General features: G+C 40.5%; 1 protein-coding gene across 1 annotated transcript in view; it reads right to left on the bottom strand.

Moving 5' to 3' along the window:
• Positions 1-22,906, bottom strand: part of Unc13c (unc-13 homolog C) — a 413,338-nt gene that overhangs the window by 171,940 nt on the left and 218,492 nt on the right. Inside the window, exons 14-16 of the mRNA XM_052714363.1 lie at positions 16,863-16,931; positions 15,073-15,162; positions 10,662-10,790 (exon numbers count right to left, since the gene is read on the bottom strand). Of these exons, the coding sequence (XP_052570323.1) occupies positions 10,662-10,790; positions 15,073-15,162; positions 16,863-16,931 (288 nt within the window). The remainder of the gene's footprint in view (positions 1-10,661; positions 10,791-15,072; positions 15,163-16,862; positions 16,932-22,906) is intronic.

Genomic DNA, 22,906 nt, shown 5'->3' on the forward strand with positions numbered 1-22,906 from the left:
GTAGGACTGAAAATTGTGTGCATTGGAACAATGACATAATCACAAAGTTCCCCATACTACAAAGCTAAAAAGCAAACAAACAATCATCATCATCATCAACAACAACAACAAACCCACTTAGTTGCAAGTATCTCCTAGATAGGCAATTGTATCCCTTTCAAAACCCAGTATATTCTTCTACCAGTGATGAAGATGCATGGTACAAGCACTAAGTCCCCAGGAAAAACACAGTGTAACCAGGGAATTCTCAAGGACATTTCCATAGTCTTCCCAACATGGGTTATTTCCGGGGTCAGGATTTTCCCTGGGGTTGGCCAATGGGAAGCCTAGGTAGGGAGTTTGTCATCTGAAGACTAACTAGAAAGACTCAGGTGCTTTGGTTACAAAGTTCAAATCTCCTAGGAGCCATGGGTGATGTGGTAAATCACAAGTTAACATGGTCATTGATCTAGTCGAGATTCCTATGGAATACACAGGATATCTTGCAAATGTAAGATAAATAAATGTGGGTAAATAAAAGGGAAAGTTTCAAAGTGGTGGTGATAGACTCATAGGACTGACATTCAAATTCATTGGGATGCATGGGATGTGTGTGTCTATATGTATCTATGTCTGTTTTGCATTTCTATATCTCAACTGCACCTAAAAAGGTTAATTCTAGATTTTATTATGTTTCAGTTTTTATTTTTTATTTTATTTTTTTATTTTTTGAGACAGGGTTTCTCTGTGTAGCCCTGGATATCCTGGAAATCATTCTGTAAAACAGGCTGGCTTCAAACTCACAGAGATCTGCTAACTTCTGCTTCCTGAGTGCTGGAATTGAAGGTGTGGGCCACCACAGTTGGCTAATCTTAGAATAAGTGTGTGTGTGAGTGTGTGTGTGTGTGTGTGTGTGTGTGTGTGTGTGTGTGTGTGTGTGTGTGTAGCATTAATTGTTAGAAGGTCTTACTAAAAACAAACCTGGGAGCCAGGTAGTGGGGTGAACACTGAAAGATCAGAGAAACAGAACAAGCCACAGCTCACCTCACCTTGCCAATTCCTTAGCTGATCTTGTTTCCTCAGATTGGAAGCCTCTGTGTCCTCATCCAAATGGATCTCAGCTAAACTGCTGCTAAAAGCTTAAAAGCTAACAAACTTCGTTCCTAGTCCTCTTGACTTATATACCTTTCTGCTTCCTGCCATCATTTCCTGGGATTAAAGGCGTGTGTCACCATGCCTGGCTGTTTCCAGTGTGGCTTTGAACTCCAGAGATCCAGATGGATCTCTGCCTCTGGAATGCTAGGATTAAAGGTGTCTGTGCCACCATTTTCTGGCCTCTATGTCTATCTAGTGGCTGTTCTGTTCTCTGACCCCAAATATGTTTATTAGGGGGCACAATATATTGGGGGACAAAATATCATCACATGTATACATAAAATCTTGTATGCATATAAGATATAAAGTAAATGTGACACTTTCTAGGAGAACAAGGGTGACTCATGGGAGTGGGTAAGACGAGAGAAGGGCAGGGCAGAGGGAAGATGCCCAATGTACACTACAGACGTAGGTAAATTAAATAAGTAATTCTAGCGCCTGGAGAGATGGCTCAGGAGTTAAGAGGATGTGAAGACCTGAGTCCAGTTCCCAGCATTCACATCAGGCTCTCACATCTGGGGCTCTGACACCCTCTTCTGGCCTCTACAGGCATTGCCCTCAAATATGCACACATATGCACATAAACACATATAATAATATATACTAAAGTCACTGAAGAGGGGAAGTCTCTCCCAACACAGAGTCATGGATTATAGCAGAGAAACAGATTTCCCCCTAGGTACCATGGAATGGAAAACACTTCTAAGTGGTACAATGAGCAAGAATTATGAAGAGGAAGCATGATCCAGAGTGAAGGACCTCAGAGTGGAGTCTACACCCGATGAAGTCAGCAAGAGACTGGGGGCATTCCATAGGCATGTTCTGCACTTCTTCAGATCTGAGATAGGCTGTTGGTTCTCTGGAAAGGGCCTTTTCTGGAGAGTGAAGTTGAGGAAATTCAAAAGGATGGTAAGTGGAGCCCTTGCAATCCAATTTGTATTGCTTCCCTGGGCACAGTGCGTGTGAGGGTCAGTATCAGTGTGTGTCACGGAGGAGTCTGCACAGTGGTTACAACCCTGCTGAATTGTATTGCTGTCCAGTGGCACTAGCTCTACCATGCTACAACTATACTCATTCATGGTTTCCTGCTCCACGTAACTAACTATCCGTCAGTGAGAAGCTAAGTGTGTTATTAGCATTTTCTGAACATCCATTATATTGATGAAGGCCTGTGAAGCCTCTTAATGAGCACATAGAGTAAGTATAATCAGGCATGTATCTCTTCCTTGGTGGATGGGCATGAAACAAATGTAGAACCACATTTTCCACCAAAGTTTTAAGTGTTTGCTTTAGATTCATATGGGCTTGGTCCCATGTGAAGAATTATTAAATTGAAATCTTATTGTCCCTCACTGAAAGCATGAACTGCCATCAGCTCAATCAAATTACAAAAGCCCCTGACACTTGATACTGAATTGAATTTGAAATTGTATAGAATGTCACTAAACCCCACAGGCCCCCTGTGTCCAGGGAAAAAAAAGAACACTGACTGAATTGCTAGATTACAAGGCCAGAGGGCTCTCAGTACAATTACTTACAAATAAATATGACTTTTATATTAAAAATTGAACTATTTTCATGAAATTCATTTTTTTTTTCATTTTGGGTAATTTTTTTCTAGTGAAACTTGGGTGGTCACCTAATTCACTCGAGTCTGTTACATCACTAACAGATAATGTGCCACTTCTGGAGTCTTTAACAACAAAGATACCTGTGTTTATTTTCTCCCACTGGGTCCCATTTTTTTTTTTAATTTTCTATTGTATCAGTTAAGCAAAAGGCTCTTTTTCTCACTGATAACAAAGGTCCGACTGGCATTTCTAGTTAGCATAAAGAGATAAAGCATCTGTGCCAAATTGACATAATTTCAGCCCAAATGAAAAAAAAAACATTAATTTTAACTTGCTTCAACACAAATATATGATTGTTTTTGGATTTTTAAATATCCTCAAAATAGCTTATTTTCATCCTCCATTCCATCAATACTCATAGTTGCCAAGGATCCCCAAACATCTCAGAGTTGAGATGTTTATCTTCTGCATACATTAGCGTGCCCTAACACACACCACAGAGCTCTGACAGAGTTTTTTAAATGAATTATTCGGGAATAAACAAATCATCTAAATCGGGTTCTATTAGAACCCGTAATGGAGTAAGATCACCCAACTAGCCTGTGAGCTGCTCTCCACGCTCCCAATCTTGCCCCTCCAAATTAGTCTCTCCTGCTGTCGGCTCCATCTTTATAAATGTGAATCTGGTCACGCAAAGCTCCCATTTGAAATTCCTAGAGGCTCCACTGTTCTTTCAGGACAGATCCAAACTACTTAACTCGGCCTCCTACATGTCTGCTTCACTTCCTGGCCTTATCTGTCAGGAGAGGGGACCCCCATGTTGCAGTCCTCACAGAATTCACTGCTCTTGTTACTTGTGTCAAATGGGATGTGACACCTTTGTTCCTGCTGGGGCTCATGGTCATTTCAGCTTTGAGATTGGTAACAGCTGCCCAGATGTGCTTTCTGGGTGCATCAGACCCTCTCACAAGTCTGAGGTGGTGCATTTATTTCAAATACTTTGTCTGGACCTTAGCCATCAGCCATTCACAATATATCCTTCTTATGTAATTACACATTGTATGTCTTCTTGGAAAACATTAGGAAGCCTTCTGACACAGCATTTGTGACTCTCTGAGCTCCCATGCATCTTATCTCTTCTCTCCCAGGACATTTTCCATCTGTTATTATAGCTGCCCCCTTTACTTCTCTCTGAGTCACACAGTAGATCCATGATTTTCAAACAATGATGGAATCTCCTCCAGGGCTTGTTGGGCCCTATCCTCCAAACCTTCTGCTTCAGGAGCTTCTGGGTGGGGCTTGAGGATGTGCTTTGCTAAACAATCTCCAGGACCTGCTGATGCAGTGGACCCCTGACTCCACTTTGCAAACAATGCAATAGGAAATGAACTTGGAAGGTGAGTGAATTGATTGCTCTGGCCCAAAGAGTGTCTAGTCTAATGCTCACATGGAACAGGAAGAAGAACCCCAGGGACTAACTGCACAGATAGGCACATTTGTGGGACACATAAAGAGGGTGGTGATGTAGGTGCACATTTACAACCCTAGCTTAATATTGACTAATGTATCTCCTTGCATGTCGTCATCTACCCTTAGTACCTTGCCTTCCCTTGGTCAAATGTCAGGATTTGAGTGAATTATGAGAAGAGTCTAGTGTGCTAATTGACTATAAAACCTCTTTATGCTTATTTTTTACTTTAAAACTAAGGCATCTTGGGACCCACTACCATTGCTACAGCTAAGACTGCATAGTTTTTGGGAAAAGTCAATACAGGAATAACAATATTCTTTTAAAAAAGACAGCACAATTCCTGTAAGAAATACAGTTCTAAGAGCAAGGGGGATGTGCACAGGCTCTGAGATAGTCCACCGAAGAATCATTCCCACAGACTTCTTCCTGGCTTTTTCAGTGATTAGCATCTCAACTGATTATCTCCTAAAATTTTTACACTTGCCAATTAGTTTATTTGTCTGAGGTTTTGTTTTTCCCCCCACAAATGAATTAAGTGAGAACTTTTAATTTCTGTCCTACCATTTAAAATTTATCAATGTACAAAAAGTATGTAGGATTTTATACTTCTAAAACAATGATCGCCTCTTTCCTTCTTAAAAAGGATGTCAAGGGTAAGGTTAGAATTGAGAAAACCACTTTATTCCTAATGCTGAGCTTTACAACTATTTTCAAGTTTAATATTTCATGAAGCCAGTTTGCAGAAAGGCCTTCAGGATGGTGGAAGAAAACAAGAAAATCTTTCCACTGTTCTCTAGGCTATATTTTAGGATGGATGGAAGGCAAGGCAGAAATGTTATTTGTTGATTTAATTCTCTTCTATAATTCATGCTTTTGTTTCCAAACTTTCAATGAAACATTATGTTAAGGCAATGTCTTCATCACACTCCATACCAGAATAACTTCTCGATAAGTCAGACATTTGAGCATTAAGAAGGTCTACAAGCATACATTACAGACAGAAAAATGTGACCAGGTTTTCAAAGTAATCTTACAGTGGGGATGGCAGTTCTCACCATGATATAACTTTGAAATAAGCTATGTGTTTATACAGCTGATGGCACAAAACAATAAAAATCTTTGATAATATAATTTAAAGAAATTCTAATCATAGTTCTTATCAGAACAAAGATCCAATTTCTTTACTATAGAGTAAAATCCTACTGATAAAAAATGTCATAAACTTTGATCAAGTATTAGAGATTTTACATATGGAACATGTTTAAACATCAATAATAAGATAAATATATATATATATATGTATATATATATATATATATATATATATATATATCTCCCATCAGATTTTTTTGCATTTTCCACATCTATCAAATTGAGAAAAATCAAAACAACCACTATGTTATGTGCTAATGTTAGTGTTCATCAGAATTCATTCACACATTGGAACTAAAATCAAATGAGAAAGCATTAAGAATCAGAGCCTTCAGGGCAGTAATCAAGCTTAGTAGCTATTGCCCTCATAAATGAGACAGTGTTCTTATGAAGGGAGCAGGTACAGCTTTGGTCTGCCAAGAGAGGCATGGCAAGAAGGTAAAGCCTGGGGAGGAAAGAGCGAGTCCCACTAGACACTGAACCTGCTAGAATCACAATCTGGGCCTTTTTGGCCTCCAGAATGATGAAAAATAAAACTGTAAAACTGTTTGACTTATTAATCATGCAATCTATTTTTTAGAGCAGCCAGATGGCCTGAGACAAGAGCTTCAGTGGAACTCTATATGGCCACTCTGTAGATAGATGAAAGACCCTGCTGTAGATTACTGCAGTGCCCAGAATACTTGAAAACCTCCTTGGAGGGTAATTTGCTGATACCTTTCAAAATTGTAAAACCTGTTTCCCATCAATCAACTACATCTCTTAGACTTCTAAGAGAAACATTTTCTTTTATAAGTTACAAAATTATATATGTTCCCAGCATTGTTTTAAATACTGTTACATAATTTGAATAATTGGAATTTCCATCAACAGGGACAAGTTAAATAAACTGTGAAGTGTCCTTTCAGTGTCATGCTATGAAGATATGAAATATAAGAATATGCTTGTGCATTAATTATGAGACCACCTCAAAGTCATAGAAAATGAAATAAGGCTCAGTACATTATTTCATAGTATGGCACCAATTGCATTAACTAGGACAATGTATATATAAATATGTCTAATTAAATGTAATCTTTCTGAAAGGATGCACAGGAAGAGATAAATATTGTCATGATCTTCAAATTCTACTTTTATTTTAAATTGTGTATGTTTGTGTATATGTGCATGTGTGAATGCAGTGTCTGCAGAGGCCAGAAGAGGCCCTCAGATCCCCTGGAGTGGACTTACAGGTGGTTTGGAGCCTCCCTATGTGACTACTGGGAATTGAACTCCCGTCCTCTGCAAGGGCAGTAAGTGCTCTTAAGCCTTTAGCCACCTCTCCAGCCCCGACTGTGATAATTTTATGTAAAACTATGGGTTGTTCATCCTGCTTTCCTTGAGTGAGGGCAGAAGTGGAGATTCCCCTGTGCAGGAGGATGATGGCTTGGCTTGTGCAACCTTGCTACTGTGACCAGTTATAAAAGGGACCTGTGCCAGAAGTGAAGTCACTGGAGAGGAGAGGGCAGCAAGGCACATTTGCAGAAGTGGCGATCTCGATAGAACTCTGGTGCCAAGCTTAATTACAGAACACATTTCAGTGCTTCCAAATACCTGAAAGATTCACTGTGAACAGATGGGGAGTTACAGCCTTCACGTTGCAGAGGGAGCCAGGTGGGCCCAGAAAACTGGATTTCGTGTGTTGTAAATGTCGCCCCTATAGAACTATGAGGTGCCATAAGGAAAGTACTGAGCCAAAGTTTCCCTTTTGGTACCTGTTACTGTCAAGAACTATCCCTAATTTTAATTCAAGAACAAGGCAGGTGTTGTTGGAATGAATCACAGGGTGACCTCCTGGGCATCTGTGAGCAAGGCGACTCACAAACACTACCCCATTCAGTTCTCACAATTTTGGTATCAAGTGGAATTAACATTATCCCCTCTTCATATACAAAGAAATCAAAGCTTAGTGGGATTTGCCCCAGACTCAGTTGCTTCCTAATGATGTGAACTTCACTTTGAGTTCAAACAGGTCTCCTCTCAAAGCTTCAGCGCTTCCTAGGCTATCTCTAGTGCTAGATAAATAAGGGATCGGGTTCTGTGTGGAGCAAGGCAGGATAACCTGCTCTCATCTAGGTCTCATGGGAGTTACCTACAAAATGAAAGAAATGTTCAAGATTCTACTTCCTAGCCTACATCCAATGCCTGTTTGTCAACAAGTTGGTATCCTTCAGGAATTCTGTAGACTGGTTGGGTGTTTGCCATTCTGCCCTGAGTCACTATGTATAGCTAGAGGCAAGGGCAAAAAACTGGGCAGGGGGCTATGACATTCAAAATCCTTGGTGACAAAGGATTGTGACAAAAACCTCAAAGGGGAACAGCCGGTGAGATAGGAGTAAGTAAGTAGATGGTGACTGGCCACTTAGAATAGACAGTGTTTTAAGAAGTGTGCAGTGGTCAAGGGTGCCAAAGGCTTTGGGGAACCTAAGTGAGGTTAGAGGACTGAGTGGCTTAGGGCAAGTCTATGCGATTGGTAACATAGGAAAGATAGTTTTAGGAGGTTGTGAGTAACTTGAGTCCAATCACAGGGCTCGACTTGATGGGTAGGTCCTACCAAGCTGTGACATTTTAAAAAGATTCGCTTATGTGTATGTGTGTCCATCATGTGAGTGCAGTGCTCAAAAAGGCTGGAAGAAGGCCTTGGGTCCCACAGAACTGGAATTACAGATGGTTGTGAATGACTAGGTTCTGCAAGAGGAACAGTGCTCTCCGGCACCGAGCCATCTCTCCAGCCCCCACACTGCAGTCTCGAATGAGGGCAGTGCAATGCTTAGTCATTTTCTGTGTTCAATCCCAGTCTTCCTACAGACATGCGTCCAGCAGTAGCAGTTGTAGTAAATTAACTTGCCCCATACACCAGGGTCCAGTGGCTCCTCCTTTTATGTATTTTATCATTACGTCATGTGTTTCCTTCCCTGGAATCTGACACTCTTTTAGTTATTGGTGTAATTATGGCTTTGTTGTCTATCCCCCCTGCTAGACTGTAAGCCCATGATGATGGTGACTGTGCTTGTCTTATTTATTATTTATTTCTCTTTCCCTTATTTTTATAGTGTCTGGTACATAACAAAAGCCAAAGAGTTGATTATTGCATATCTGTGAATTTACTAATGGCTTTAAACACTTTTCTCTACATAGGATGAAACTCAGAAGCAATTTTCCTATGTAATCTGGATTGCTTTTCCTTGGCCATTTTTAACCATCCCTCTGCTTGAAAAAAAGTCAATCAAGCAAACAAAGTATCTAAAAGATAGATTTTTTTTTTTAAAAAAAGAAAGCAATATATCAGGATGTAATTTTCAATAAGACATTTGAGGAATGGGAAGGAAACAGAAGAGAGCCATCATGTAGAATATCTGAGAAAAACAAAAGCAGCCAGGGAATTAGAGAAAGGGACCAACTCATTTCTCCCTGAGATTCTGTTTTCCTCTAGTTTTCCAAAAGATGCATGTAGAGATTGGAGCAAGGGATCCTGCTGCCTACCTGCCCTCTTCTGCCACCCACCAATTACAGTGTGGATAGACTCCACTTAACGGGTCACAGGCAAGCTAGCTTTATATTTGGTAGGCCATTTGATAATTTGTTACTTGTGTACCTTAGGCTTTCTCTTCAACACTGTTCTGAAGGGGCTCTGTAGAAGAAATCTGCCACTAAACCTAAGGCTTTTCTAAGAACGTGTGTCTAGCATTGACTCTCCATTTATCCATGTAACATCATCATGTCCTTCATACCACGACTGATGCTCATAAATTAAAGACTCTTTATTTTTGAGGTATCTATATCTATATATAATATTTATTCCCATAAATCAATTCAAGTTAATTAAGGCAACAGTATCTGTAGTTACTGGAAGGTTTTAAATGGTAAATTTTAGAATAAAATATATCATACTTAACCATGCAGGACTTCTTCAGTTGGCTCTGAGCTCCTAATCACATTGTTTCAAATTTCACATTTGCCTTTTAACTTAGGTCTGTGTTTTAACAAAAATATCATATTAAGAGTCTTTCATTGGCTTCTACGCTGTTTGTCTACGCTGTATGTTTTTAAGTATTTGTCATTACTGATACTTTTGCACTGATTTCTACTTTCTAAGGACTTGGCAGCATGTCTTGGTTTTATAATCCAACTCTGAAGCAGACAGGAAAGGCATTCTGTCTATTTTAGAGAGGAGAAAACGCCATCTGAGGCTCTGCTCCACCAATGGCAATGTGTAAGCATCAAAACACACACATTGAAATCAGTCTTTGGATTTTAACTTGTGTGCATTTACAAATAAGACTCAGACCTGCAGCTCCTGCCATTTGCAGAGCGCCTGTTATGTGTGACATGCTATACTGCACATGGATAATTCATTGATGGACAACAGCTGCAGAATTCCACCTTCTCTGGTGGTGGTTATAGTCTGTGCCATCAAATTATTTATCTTGTGACCTTAACTGCTAAGTAAAGATTTGACAATACCACTGCTGTAATATCTACACTTTTAGCTCTGTAAAAGAATTACATAAAGGGTCTTCTCATTTCTGGGAAGGAAAGAGGAGTCTAAGGCTTAGAGAGTAATACAGAAGAGGACACCTTTGACGGAGACTTTTTTCCCCCAAAAAATATGATGTCACTGTTTGCACAATTGAATAATTTCCTGTCCTTCCTTTTCCTTACTTTAGGGGCACAAAGTCACATGTAACCCCAATTAGCCTTGAACATACTATGCAGATAAGAATGACCTTGAACTGTTGACCTTCCTGCCTCTATCCTCCAAATGTCTGGTTTGAGCTACTATGCTAGGCTTATGCACGGTTGGGGATCAAACTCATGGCTTTAAGCATGGTAGGCAAGCAGCCCCAGCCCCAGCATCTGAATTTTCAAAGGGAGCTTTGTTTCTTTTTCTCTAGATATTTACTAAATGTAGTAGAAGAAAAACAAACAGAGAAGAGTGGAATACATTTCCACTTAATGCCATATTGGCCTAATGTTGGGTTTCCCTCAGAGGAATTGCTACCTATTCTGTGAACTGGAGCAAGACATTTAATTCTTCTAAACGCAATTATGCACCTGAAAAACAGGAACAATAATATCTGCCTTTGCCACACAAAGCTATTGTGAAGAATGAATTAGCTCAAACACAGGGAAATGATGTTCAAATGTGAAGACGCGGGATGGGAATTCTCCAACCTGTGGTTAATGTGAAATTAAATGAGCATACTTCTCCATTTTCTGCTATTCTAAAAGTATTGAAACAGACATCAGAAACAGAATGGCAGCGACCATAAGGCCCCCACATCTCCTCTTACCGGGTCTATCAGCTGAGAATAGAGTTCGTGGCAATTGTCGAAGATATACTTGTATGTAGAATCCAGACAGGCCCTGACACAGTCCTTCACTACCGCGCTGGCCTTTGGTGGGCTCTGCAGCTCCAGAACCTGATAGACAAATCATTTTCTTAAGCACAAGAGAATGCTACAAACCCATGAAACCATTTAAACTTTATTCAAGTACTATATAAGTCTAGGTTTAAAAATCACGGCCTGAGAAATCTTTGAAGTAAGGCAGGTGAAATGGCTAAGTGGGTAAGAGAACCTGTTGCCTAGCCTGATGACCTGAGTTCAACCCCTGGAACCCACAGTGGAGTAAGACAAAAGACAACCGAGTCCTGCAAGCTCCCCTCTGACCGCCACACACGTGCCCACCTTGCCCCTCAATCATGAATGTAAAATCCTTTATGAAAGGGATGAGAATATATACATGTATTTATAGTGAATATATAATCACTTATATATAATACGACACACACACACACACACACACACACACACACACACTCATTTAGCTTTCTGAGATAGCAACCTGAAAATATTCATGGTTGCAAACATCCAAACAGAAGCACTTCGCATGACCAGGAACAACATTTCTCAGCTCCATTTCATCAAGTGACGATTGCAAAGCCATCACTGTGTGCCTGACAGCAGCAATACCATAATGAGCAAGCAGAGGGACGAACAAGAAAGTCCTTTCATTCAAGGCCTAAATTCTAGAGGTAACGATCAAACAAAAGTTAGACACATTGCATGACAACGCATGGGGAGAAGAAAACAAAGCAATGGCGAGAAGCTGGGAAGCTTGATGCACCAGGAAGAGCAGAGAGCAGAGAGAGAGCACGATGAAGTCCGAAGGTAAGAGGGTGAAGGGGAATGGGAGAACTGCACAGAGAGTACTGTAAGAGCCTTCCAATTGATCAAGATGGAAGAGGGTTTAACAGAACAGGAAAGCAGCTCTTCACCACCAGTCGGCCTTTATAGAAAATGCAAGTTCAGCAAAGATCTCAACACTACCTTACACCACCTAACCTCTAGGGTCAAAGAAGAAAATGGCACAGAATGCGTATTTTAAGATTCTCCATAAAGCATCAATAATCAAGGCAGTATGGTGCTGGTAGATGTATAGATTTTTTTTTAAAGTATACCATTTAATTGATCGTTTACAATAGTACAAAGAAAAATATCAGTGGAGAAAGAAAATATTTTCAATAAATGTATTTTAAGCTATCATGCCTAAAAATGCAAAGACCACCCCTGTCTCTCTTTAGTACCTTTAGCAGTTTGTTTTTTATGAAAAATGAGAAATTTAAAGTCTACAATAAGATGCAACTTCACTCCCGTTAGAAAATAAGATACAGACAAGCAGTTAGATAGGGAACACATAAAAGCTTCACTAAGCCCTAGAACAGATGGACACAGCATACGCTGTGGCTGGGGATTTTACAAAAGAGGGTAAAAATGTGTGTCCAAACAAGCATGCATACAAATTATTTATGTTTCATTTGTAATCGATACAAACTGAGAACAGCCAAAATGTCCATCCTTTAGTGAATGAGTAAACAACCTGTGGTCTATCCATAACACATAATCACTACTCAGTAACAGGAGTAGCAGACAGTTGATTCATGAAGAACATGGATGGATCACCAAGATATTACATTACACAGTGTATGATGCCACTCGCATGGCCTTCTGGGAAGGGAAATCCTCTATGCAAGTACCTGCCAGCAGTGGTGGAGAGGGATTGAATGCAAAGGGGCGGCACAGGGAATTTTCATGGGCGCATGGAGCTACTCTGTGACATATTGCCATTGTGTCTATGCAACTACACATTTCTCAGAATTACTAGAACTACATATTGAAAAGGATGATTTTTTACTCTCTATAATGGGAACAAAAGAAAATCAGAAGACAATACCTTGGCACTAACCAAGAGCTCTCTAATTGGACTTACGACCCACTCAACAAGAGGGAGAGCATGCCTGGTATGGGAAACCTAGCTAACTATTCAGGGCTAATGAAGTCATGGTTATTGGATGAGAATCTACAACCACTAATTTTCTAAATTGGTATAATCCTTAACAACAATCTATAAACATTTGTCCTTACACTCACAGAAGAGTGTAGTCTTCACTCTTCATCAAGGAAATTTCTCTTTGCAACAGAAGAGACCATTGCAGAAAATCACAACCAATCAAAATGCAGATTGCAGAGCCCATTCCCATACATCTACAAAACACTCCCATACCTAAGGCTTAGGGAACACTTTGGAAGAATGGGTAGAATGATTATAAGAGCCAGAGGACCAGGGAGTTTTCTGTGAGTTTGTGTCTCTTAGTAATATCAGAAGCTACTCCTATAAAGTCTTACCATCATGACTGCCCAAACATGAACTGAATAGGGATGATATCAATGAGCATGTCAAACTAGAGGGAAAAAAGTCCACAAGGTCTCAACCCAGTATAAAGAACTATAGACAAGTGAGGAAAGGTGGGAACAGGAGACATGGTTGTTCCTAGGGAACACATCAATTGGTCGTCCAGTGCCCAACCATTAGTCCTAAAAACATACATACTGGTAGCATTACACAGACTGAGCAGGTTATATTTAGGGTCACACACACACACACACACACACACACACACACACACACACACACATACATATATACACACACATACACAAACACACACACACAAAATCAATAACAAAAAAGAAAGATGCCATGAATTTGAAAGAGAGCAGGAAGGGAAGAAAGGGTATATGGGAGGGTTAGGAGGGAGAAAAGGGAAGGGAGAGATGTTGTAATTAAATTACAATCTCCCGAAGGAAAAAAAATAATAGAAGGAAAGAAAAATTTTGAAGAGTTTTGGAACTGGGGTAAGTGAGGTCAAGCAGTGTTTTAAAGATTTATTAATGTATGATATGTTTGCATGGATATATTCTATGTACCACATGTGTGCAGTTTTCACAAAAGCCAGATCCTTTGTGAAAGAGGGCATCAGATCCTCTGGAACTGGGGTTACAGGTGGCTGTGAGCCACCATGTGGGTGCTGGGAAAAGAGCTCAGAGCAGAAAGTGTTGTTTACTGATGAGCCATCTCATTAGCCTCTCCATGTTTTAAAGAAATTAAAAGTATAATTGATAATAGAGCATAAACAGTAGGAGGAGGGAAGCTGATGATTCAGCAGCATGAGGAAGGATCTAGCCAATGTGTTAGTGCCTATGAGGAAGGGAATCAGTTGCAAAGGTCGGGGAGGCCATCAATTCTAGAAAACAGACTCTAGGTGACAGTCAATAATACAAAAGACAGAAGAGTATAAATAACATGCAGATAGGGCAGCTGGTAGGGCTACGTCATAGTCACTTGAGGATATTCTCTTTCCCTTGTTCCTTTTACTGGTGAAGTAAACAGTAGAGTCATCAGTTGGTAGCCATGATGGGAAGGACACGGGCACATGGGCAGATGCCTCTCACTGGAGTGGTTCTCTTGTTCCTCCCACTTTCTCATCCCCCTGCAGTGGAGGCCATCACTTGCTCACCTGAGTCAGCTTTCCCACCAAACCTTAGCTAGGTCTCACTAGCAGTCTCTGTACACCGGTACCAGCAGATCAGAACAGACATAAATTCTGTTTACTCCAGTCACCAGTGGGTCCTGATATTAGAAGCTAAGTGACATTAAAGAAACTAATCATCACCAATATATCATGCTTTTGCTTTCTATTATAAAATACTATTTTTTTAGTGCTTTGTTTTGTTTGCTGTCTCAGAACTTGCTGATCAAGTCTCACAATACTCTATTTCAAAGAAAAAAAATTAAGTCTTTATCCTAGTGAGCTGTGTTTGAAAGGCTTAATATAAATGCACTGTTGCCCTAAATTATGACTGTCCAGAATTTGGTATTAAAGAAGGGCTATATCTAACCAGAAATGCCTACAGAGTTTAATAGAACATAACCAACTGCACCAAAGAATCATGTGACCAATTCTCATGCAAGCATTGCCATGGCTGACACTGGGCTGGCACCATTGGGTGAATAGGAGTCAGCTCTTCTCCTACAGTGAAAAGTTAACAGAACCATCCCAGGTAACACTTACAGGTAACTCTGCTTTCACTTATCATTCTTTGCAACTTTTTAAAGTGTCTTGTAACTAAGAAAACATCTGTTAAGATAGATTTAATGTGAATTTAATTCTGACGCATTCAATCAGTGTGAAGTGACCAGGAAACTTGCTTCTTTGATAGACCCTGAGTTGAAAAAGTCACGTAGCCTGGGACTACTGCCTGGAGTTGGACAGTACTGGTCAGGAACAGGATAAACAAAGCTCTGTCAAGGGACAAATGTGTCCTGAGGTCACCAAGACATTGTGGGAATGAGATGAGATACCTTCATCCTGAAGAAGGTGATGCTGGTCAGCAGGTCCACAGTGGACTTCAGGTCCTGCAGTCTCTCACTGTTGCCGGCGGGAAAGTTTTCCTGGTTAAATAGGAAACAGGAGTGGGTCAAGTTGCTGATATTGGACCTCCAATGGGGAAATTAATAAACCAGGCTTACTGTGAAAAGAATTAAAAGCAGGAGGTGGGTCATACCGAAGTTAAAAATATTCTAGAGTATTCCTAAACGTTCTTTTGAAAAAATGTTTTTATCACAGAGCCTTCTGAAAAACAGAAGATTTAGAAATATTCTGCTATCCATCCTAGGGAGCCACACACTTTTATTCATCCTTAGGGTGCCATTTTCTCCAGTGGTATAGGCACTGATGAGATACTGTGCTCCAGTAAATAACCTCCCATCTACACTCAGACAAGAAACCCTAATTAAACTCAGTGGACCACGCACGAAATGAAGACGTGACAGTAGGAGGGGGCTTGTTGAGAAGAAGGGTTCCAGCAGGAGAGAGAGGGTGGTGAAAGCGAGTAATGGAGGGGTGAAAATGATTAAATTCATCGTGTCAGTGCATCAAACTCATACGATAAAAAGTTTTAAAAACATACTACGTAGTCATTTTTGCAATGTTAAAGTGTTAATTCCTGCTTATAAAATAGATTTTTCAAAGAAGGGAGGTTAGGATATATTTAAATCTTTTTATCCTTTTCCAAAGATGGCTGCAATTTTAAAAAATTACTTTGAATGTGGAACAGGTGATAAGGTTCATTTTCAGTCACAAGGAAACTTCCAAAAAGTAGAAAGTAAGATTGTATTTCAAGATCTGAAATATGATGAGTTTCAGATGTGACTCTCTCCCTAGTGAGGTACATGGAGACAGGTCACTTAAAAATGCAGATATTCAGAATTCTGGAGGAAAAGCAAAGTGCCATTATGAAAATACTTGAAGGAACAATGGGTTTTAACCTTGAGAAATTTCTCATATTAACTGATGATTGTTTTCACTTAGGTTTTCCACCATCATCAGAAAATCCCAAACTGAGTTCTGGATATTTCTCATGACCTTGAGCTGGCTTGGTGCCTAAATGATGGCAAAGAAGTTGTGTTCAAAGCTCTTCTTACTCTGAAATAGCTTCTATAGCAGGCTGGCATGTTGATGATTGTCTTCTTGTAATGATGTTAATTCCAATATACAACTGGACCTTGACAAAATTCAGATTGAAATTTCCAGAAATCGGTAATGTAATTATCTGTCTATCTATCTATCTATCTATCTATCTATCTATCTATCTATCTTCATCCATCCATCTATATATCACCTACCTATCAGTTATTCATCAAGTATTAAGGGACTAATTAAAATGAATGCAGGAGATGCATATATGCAAATAAGAAAATATTCAAATAAACTGTTGATGAATATAAGGTATAAAAAAAGCATCTACAATTGTGATGATAGATGTTTTATAACTAAATTTTCAAAATGAATTTTCAAAGTAAGGCTGGACCTTGAGTTCACTTGATAAATCCGCTCAGGGCCACTCCACCAGATGGTTATTAAAAATTCCAAGATTGAGCTGTACACACACAAAGTATTGTTATTGTTAAGGTTTATGTGCATACAGAGTATGGGAACAACAAAGGCTGTCTTGAGGATTGCTTCTAATGTGTCAGACTCCAAATCAGCATGTTTACTTTTCCATTACAGGATGGGTAATGATATACTGTGGAGAGAAACCACCTAGAGCAAAGACAGTGATCTACCTTAAGGGAAATCATGCTGTACCTACCCTGTACTTCGACAGGTCAATCCTTAAAGAGTTATGCAGCTGGTCCAGTAGTTTTATGAATTTTTCCCTCTGTACCAAGAAAACACAAGACAGAGAGATGGAAATAAGCAACCATCCTTGATGCAATCCCCTCAGCCATGAGAGCCACTGTTCCCATTCTACAGAGACAGGGAGCATTGATGTCAAAAATTGCCCAAAGTCACAGAAGTGCAAAAACCACAGGACATAACAGTGGCCCAGACTCCATCTCTGGGTCTCTGACACCATTCCTGCTCATCATGGAAGTCACCCTACCCCTGTGAATGACAAGAAATGGTGCAGTTGTCCTAACAGAATGACTGGAGTAATTCTGCAGAAAAATGAATTTCCATCATTTCTCTTTATAAAGCACTGCAGTGTGTGAGCAGAAGAAAACACAGCTCACCCCGTGTTTTAATCCTGCATATTACCATGGGCCCCCAGAAAATTATTGACAGATTTACTAATTTCTAACCATGGGAATAGAACATCTGGTATGTATATGTGTGTGAAAACAACAAAAAAGCTGTTTTAAAATACATTTTCTATTGGGGAGCAAGCATAGACTGGGTAATCCGAAGGCACTGATTGCTTTTAAAGGACTTTATGATTTATCCATGCAAATACTATAAAATTTGAGCCCTTACTTCCCACTGTTGCCAATGGGGCTATGTCAGTATGGAACTGTGTTCTTCATGGAAGTATTTGGCTGGGGAGAGCATGGAGTTGTGTTAGTAAATACAAGGTTGGAATCAGATACAAACAAGGAGAAAACATCAATCAATCAATCTCTCTCTCTCTCTCTCTCTCTCTCTCTCTCTCTCTCTCTCTCTCTCTCTCTCAGTGATGCCTTGATTTTGTTTTCTGTCACTGTGATAAAATAAATACCCAATAAAAACAGCTTATGGAGAAAGCGTTTATTTTAGTTCACAGTTCCAGGTTACAGTCTATCATTGCAAGAAAGTTGAGGTCACATGAAATTTAAACAGCTGGCCACATCCACAGTCAAGAACAGAGCATATGTGCTTAGCTTTCTTTCTCCTTTTCTTTTTCCAATGTCCATGATCCAGCGAATGGTGCTGCCCACTCTTAGACTGGGTCTTCCCATATCAGTTCATGTAATCAAGACAACCCTCCCTCAGCCTGATCTAGACTACCTCTCATTGAATCTCCTTTCCCAGTTGATTCTACCTTGTATTAAATTAGTAATTGGAACAAAACCATTGCAGGTAGTAGACACTGTTCTGGCGTTCAGTTTTCTCATAAAAGTATAAAACAATGAGTGGGTGCAGGAACGACTGGGAACAAGGCTTACTGTCTACATCAGCAGTCTATAAATACCAAATAGAATTTTGCAGGTTATTGGCAAAAGAGAATCTTTTCTTAATTTGGGAAATAGATGTATGGGGTATATAACTCTTACTCTTTGAAGTTGCTGATCTTAATGGAGTCACAGCTGAATAGAAACATATGTTGAAGAATTTTGACCACTTTCCACTAGATTAAAGGTTCAGAATTTTCAGTGAAGTGCCGTCATCAGAATCATACATTAGAGAACAAAGGTTAAGCACCGTCCCTATCCTAACTCCTGTGGAGAAAACGTGGATGCAGAACATATAAACTTTGCCTCCCAGAAGTTTCTGAAGCAGGCGAAGATCATCTTGTCCAGCAAAGCTTCTGAGATATGCAGATGAGCTTAGCATCTTAGCTGTTCCATTGCCTGTCTCAATTACATGTTCCTGGGGAGGCAGCAAGCCATGTTGCGCTTTATTACTGTCCCCGCCATTTCCACCCATTTTTTTTATATGAGAAATAAAGATGAAAGAGTTGCTACAACAGGGAGTTCAGGGCCACAGTAAAGTTAATCACTCGGGTGACTCTAAACATCCATCTGATTCATGTCACATCTCTGGAAGCTGGCCCTGACCTCTGTGATTGGCACAAATCCTCAAGACAGCTGACCTGACTGTTGAACTGAGCCTTGCCCCAAATCACTGATCCCATTCCACTCAGCACGGCTGGCTGAGCTGGTAGCTGCTCAGCATCTCTCTCTCCACTGCTTTTCAATAAGAGAATTTCATGTGGTGAATGTGCCCAGCAAGAAATGCTTACCTTCCCAGGCTTCATTAGAGGACGGCCGTGCGGCCAGCATAGTCTTGGGCAATGAGACACACTGAGTTTATTAAGGAGAAAGCACTTGGTTTTCTTTTATTAATTAATTACTGATTAAAAAGACCCAAGAAACAATGCTTGGCAGGATCTGTTCATGTGACTAATGTTTGATAAAGAATTCTTTATTGAGTGCAGCTTTTAGTCTTATTTTTCTTTACTCTTAGTGATTCTCTTTAGTTGAAAAAGTCTAGATGATAAAGCCCAGTTTATACCTACAAGGTGAGAGGCTAAGCACACGAGAGAGCCATATGCCATTAGAATTCCTATGTCTGTCCTATCTATCCATACATGTGCATGTGCATATATGAGCTTGAGTTCATGTGTGTACAGGCATGTGTGGAGGCCAGGGTCCACCCTTGGGTGTCATCTGTCATTCCTCATTACATGCCATTTTCCTTTTTTGAGATGGGGTCTCTCACTAGCCTGGAACTCACCAAGTGGACTAGGCTGGCTTGCAAGAGCCCCAGTGATCCACCTGTTTCTTCTTCCTTAATACTGGGTGTCTTAGTACACATTTTTTATGGATGTGATAAGACACCATGACCAAGGCAAAATATAGAAGAGTTTATTGGGGGCTTACAGTTTAAGAGGGTGAGTCCATGACCATTATGGTGGGGAACATGACAGCAGGCAGGCATCTCATTAGAGCAGTAGCTGAGAGCTTACATCTAAGATAACCATGAGGGAGGGAAGGGGGGGGAGAGAGAGAGAGAGAGAGAGAGAGAGAGAGAGAGAGAGAGAGAGAGAGAGAAGAGAGGGAGAGGGAGGGAGAGGGAGAGGGAGAGGGAGAGAGAGAGAGAGAGAGAGAGAGAGAGAGAGAGAGAGAGAGAGAGAGAGAGAGCGCGCTAAATGGGAATGGTGTGGGTTTTTGAAACTTCAAAGCCTATCTCCAGTAGCATACCTCCTGCAAAAGACCATACCTTCTAATCCTTCTCAAAGAGTTCCACCAACTGTAGACTAAGCATTCAAATGCATGAGGTCATGGGGGCCACTCCCATTCAAACCACCACACTGGGATTACAAGCATGTACCATCACACTTGACATCTTATATAGGATCTAGGATCAAACTCAGGTCCTTGTGTTTTCAAAGCAAAGTACTTTACTGACTGAGCCATCTCTTCACCCCCTATATATAGTTTAAAAACGTTACAACCCTGAGCTACACTACCCCAGTGTTCCTTGTCCCTTGGCTTAGGTTATGTATGGCAGAATCTTCTTTAGCTGGATTTGTGTCCGTGACATTCTATCCTTTGGGAATGATCAGAATTCTGACTGAAGCAACTCTCAGATTTCTTCTCCCCACCCTGGTTTTCAGGGCTCTGCTGGAAATTTTACATGCAAGGAAGAAAGAAAAGTGGAGAGAGAAGTCATCTGGGCTTGTTGTCACAGACTCCCAAATCACATCTGATGAAGCAAAATTAAAAGTGATCTGTTGATTAAATTTTCAAAGAGATTCTTTAAACAGCAGGGACAGCTTGGGATGTAATTTTGTTTACTGTATTTCTGTTTAACTACAGTGAGATGGCCTTTGAGACAGCTGAGGGGGTCTACTGTCTGCATAACATGATCAGAGGAATAAGTAAAAGGTAATAATTAATAAGGTGATTAAAACATGTTCCTCCCAAGGGTCATGGCACCACATTGGGAATAGCCTCATTATTCAGCTCTTTAGTAGGTAAGAGCATACTTGTTTGGAAGGGAAATCATGATAACAATACTAGGTATTATCATTTATCAAAACTTCCGGTTTACTTAGATGGTTAAAGTACTAAGGCCAGTGGCCAGCAAGCTATCTGAAGAGACCTGGAGAGTAAATATGTTTGACTTTGGGGATTCTTTCACTATTCTAATCTGACACTGTGTCATGACAGCCTTTGCTAGATGATATACCAGTGATTTGGACATGGGTATTTTTCAGTAAAGCTTTATTGATGAATGGCAAAATTGTAATTTTATGTAATTCTCATGTATCACAAGATCATAATCTTCTTTTGTTTTTGAAATACCATTTAAATGCATAAAATCATTCTTAACTCATGAGCTGTACAAAAACTAATAGGAGGGTTGGACTGGACTCATAAGCAGAGGGAAGACTCAGGGAGGGGGAGTGGCTACCTCATGAGTGCATGTTTAGAAAGCCTCCCACCCCCAGGATTCTGGGATTGGTGAGAAGAAAAGTTCCTGTCAGGAGTGGGTACCAGCCTCCACACAGCCTCAGTGTCTTTATCCACTTCCCATCTTACCATCTTGGTCACAGTGTGGTTGAACTTAGATGGAAACTGCTCAAGTTTCAGGGCCTTCACCTGCTTCAGCACCTCTTGGAGAGATCCTGACTATGTACTCATGTGATCTTAGGTTTGTGAAAGAATGTCAGAAATAAGATAAAGAATATGCTGACATGGGCTGGCAATTTTTCCACACAGATTCATCAAAACGAACCACTAAGGAAGAAGAGAAACATTTCAAATAGAATATTTAAGGGATATTAATAATTTTGTATAATTGTTCATCATAAAAATATAGTGGGGATGTCTTTGTATTTCTTATTGATTTGAGATTTCATCTTATATCTGTCAGAATGGGTAAGATAAAAAACACAAGGGACAGCTCATGCTTGATAGGCTGTGGAGCAAGGGGAACACTCCTCCATTGCTGGTGGGAATGTAAACTTGCACAGAGTCTTTGGAAGTCAGTATGGTGGTTTCTCAGAAAACTGGAAAACCTACCACAAGGCCCAGCTATTCCACTCTTGGGCATATACCCAAAGGATACTCAATCATACAATAAAGACACTTGCTCAACTATGTTCATAGCAGCATTATTCATAACAGCCAGAACCTGGAAACAACCTAGATGTCCCTCAACAGAGGAATGGATAAAGAAAATATGGTACATTTACACAATAGAGTATTACTGAGTATTAAAAACAGGACACCAAGAAATTTGAGGGCAAATGGATGGAACTAGAAAAAAAAAAGCTGAGTGATGTGACCCAGACTGAGAGAGACAAACATGGTATGTACTCACTCATAAGTGGATATTAGCTATAAAAAAAGGATAACTATGCTACAATCCACAGACCCAGAGAAACTAGGTAACAAGGAGGGTTCATGGGAGGATATTCAGATCTCCCTGGGAAGAGGAAATAGAAGATACTGTGTGAGTGGACTGAGGGCAGGTGAGGATGGGAACATGAGTGATCAGGTTGGGGGGCACAGAGGGAGAGAGGGCTGAGAGGGACTTCTGGGGGTACATTTCAGGATTGGGTAGAAGCTTGGTACAGGGGAATCTCCCAGGAGTCTATAGGGAGGACCCCAGCTTAGACTCCTAGCAATAGCAGATAACTAGCCTGAACTGGCCATCTCCTGTGACTACATTGGTTCCTGGCCCAAATGTCATCAGAGCGGCAACATCTAGCAGCTGATGGAGGCAAATGCAGAAACCCATAGCCAAACATTAGGCAGAGTTTGGGAATCCTGTGGAGGAGGAGAAAGGAGTGTAGGAGCCAGAGGGGGCTTGGACACCACTGGAAGGCTCACACTGTCAACTAACCTGAGCTTATTGGGGCTTGCAGAGACTGAACTGACAACCAGGGAGTCTGCATGGGACTGACTGAGGCACTCTGCATATATGTTAGAGCTGTGTAGCTTGGTCCTCTTGTGGGACTCCTAACAGTGGGAACAGGGGTTTTCTCTGACTCTTTTACTGTCTTTTGGGACCCTACTCCTCATACTGGGACTCCTTGCCCAGCCTTAATTCATGGGAAGGTGCTTAGGCTTACTGTAACTTGATATGTCATGTTTTATTGATAGTCATAGGAGAGCTGCCCTTTCCTGGATGGAAATGGAAGAG

The sequence above is a fragment of the Peromyscus californicus genome, unplaced genomic scaffold, assembly GCF_007827085.1.
Source record: "Peromyscus californicus insignis strain IS unplaced genomic scaffold, ASM782708v3 Scaffold_11__1_contigs__length_118956290, whole genome shotgun sequence".
NCBI lineage: Eukaryota > Metazoa > Chordata > Mammalia > Rodentia > Cricetidae > Peromyscus > Peromyscus californicus.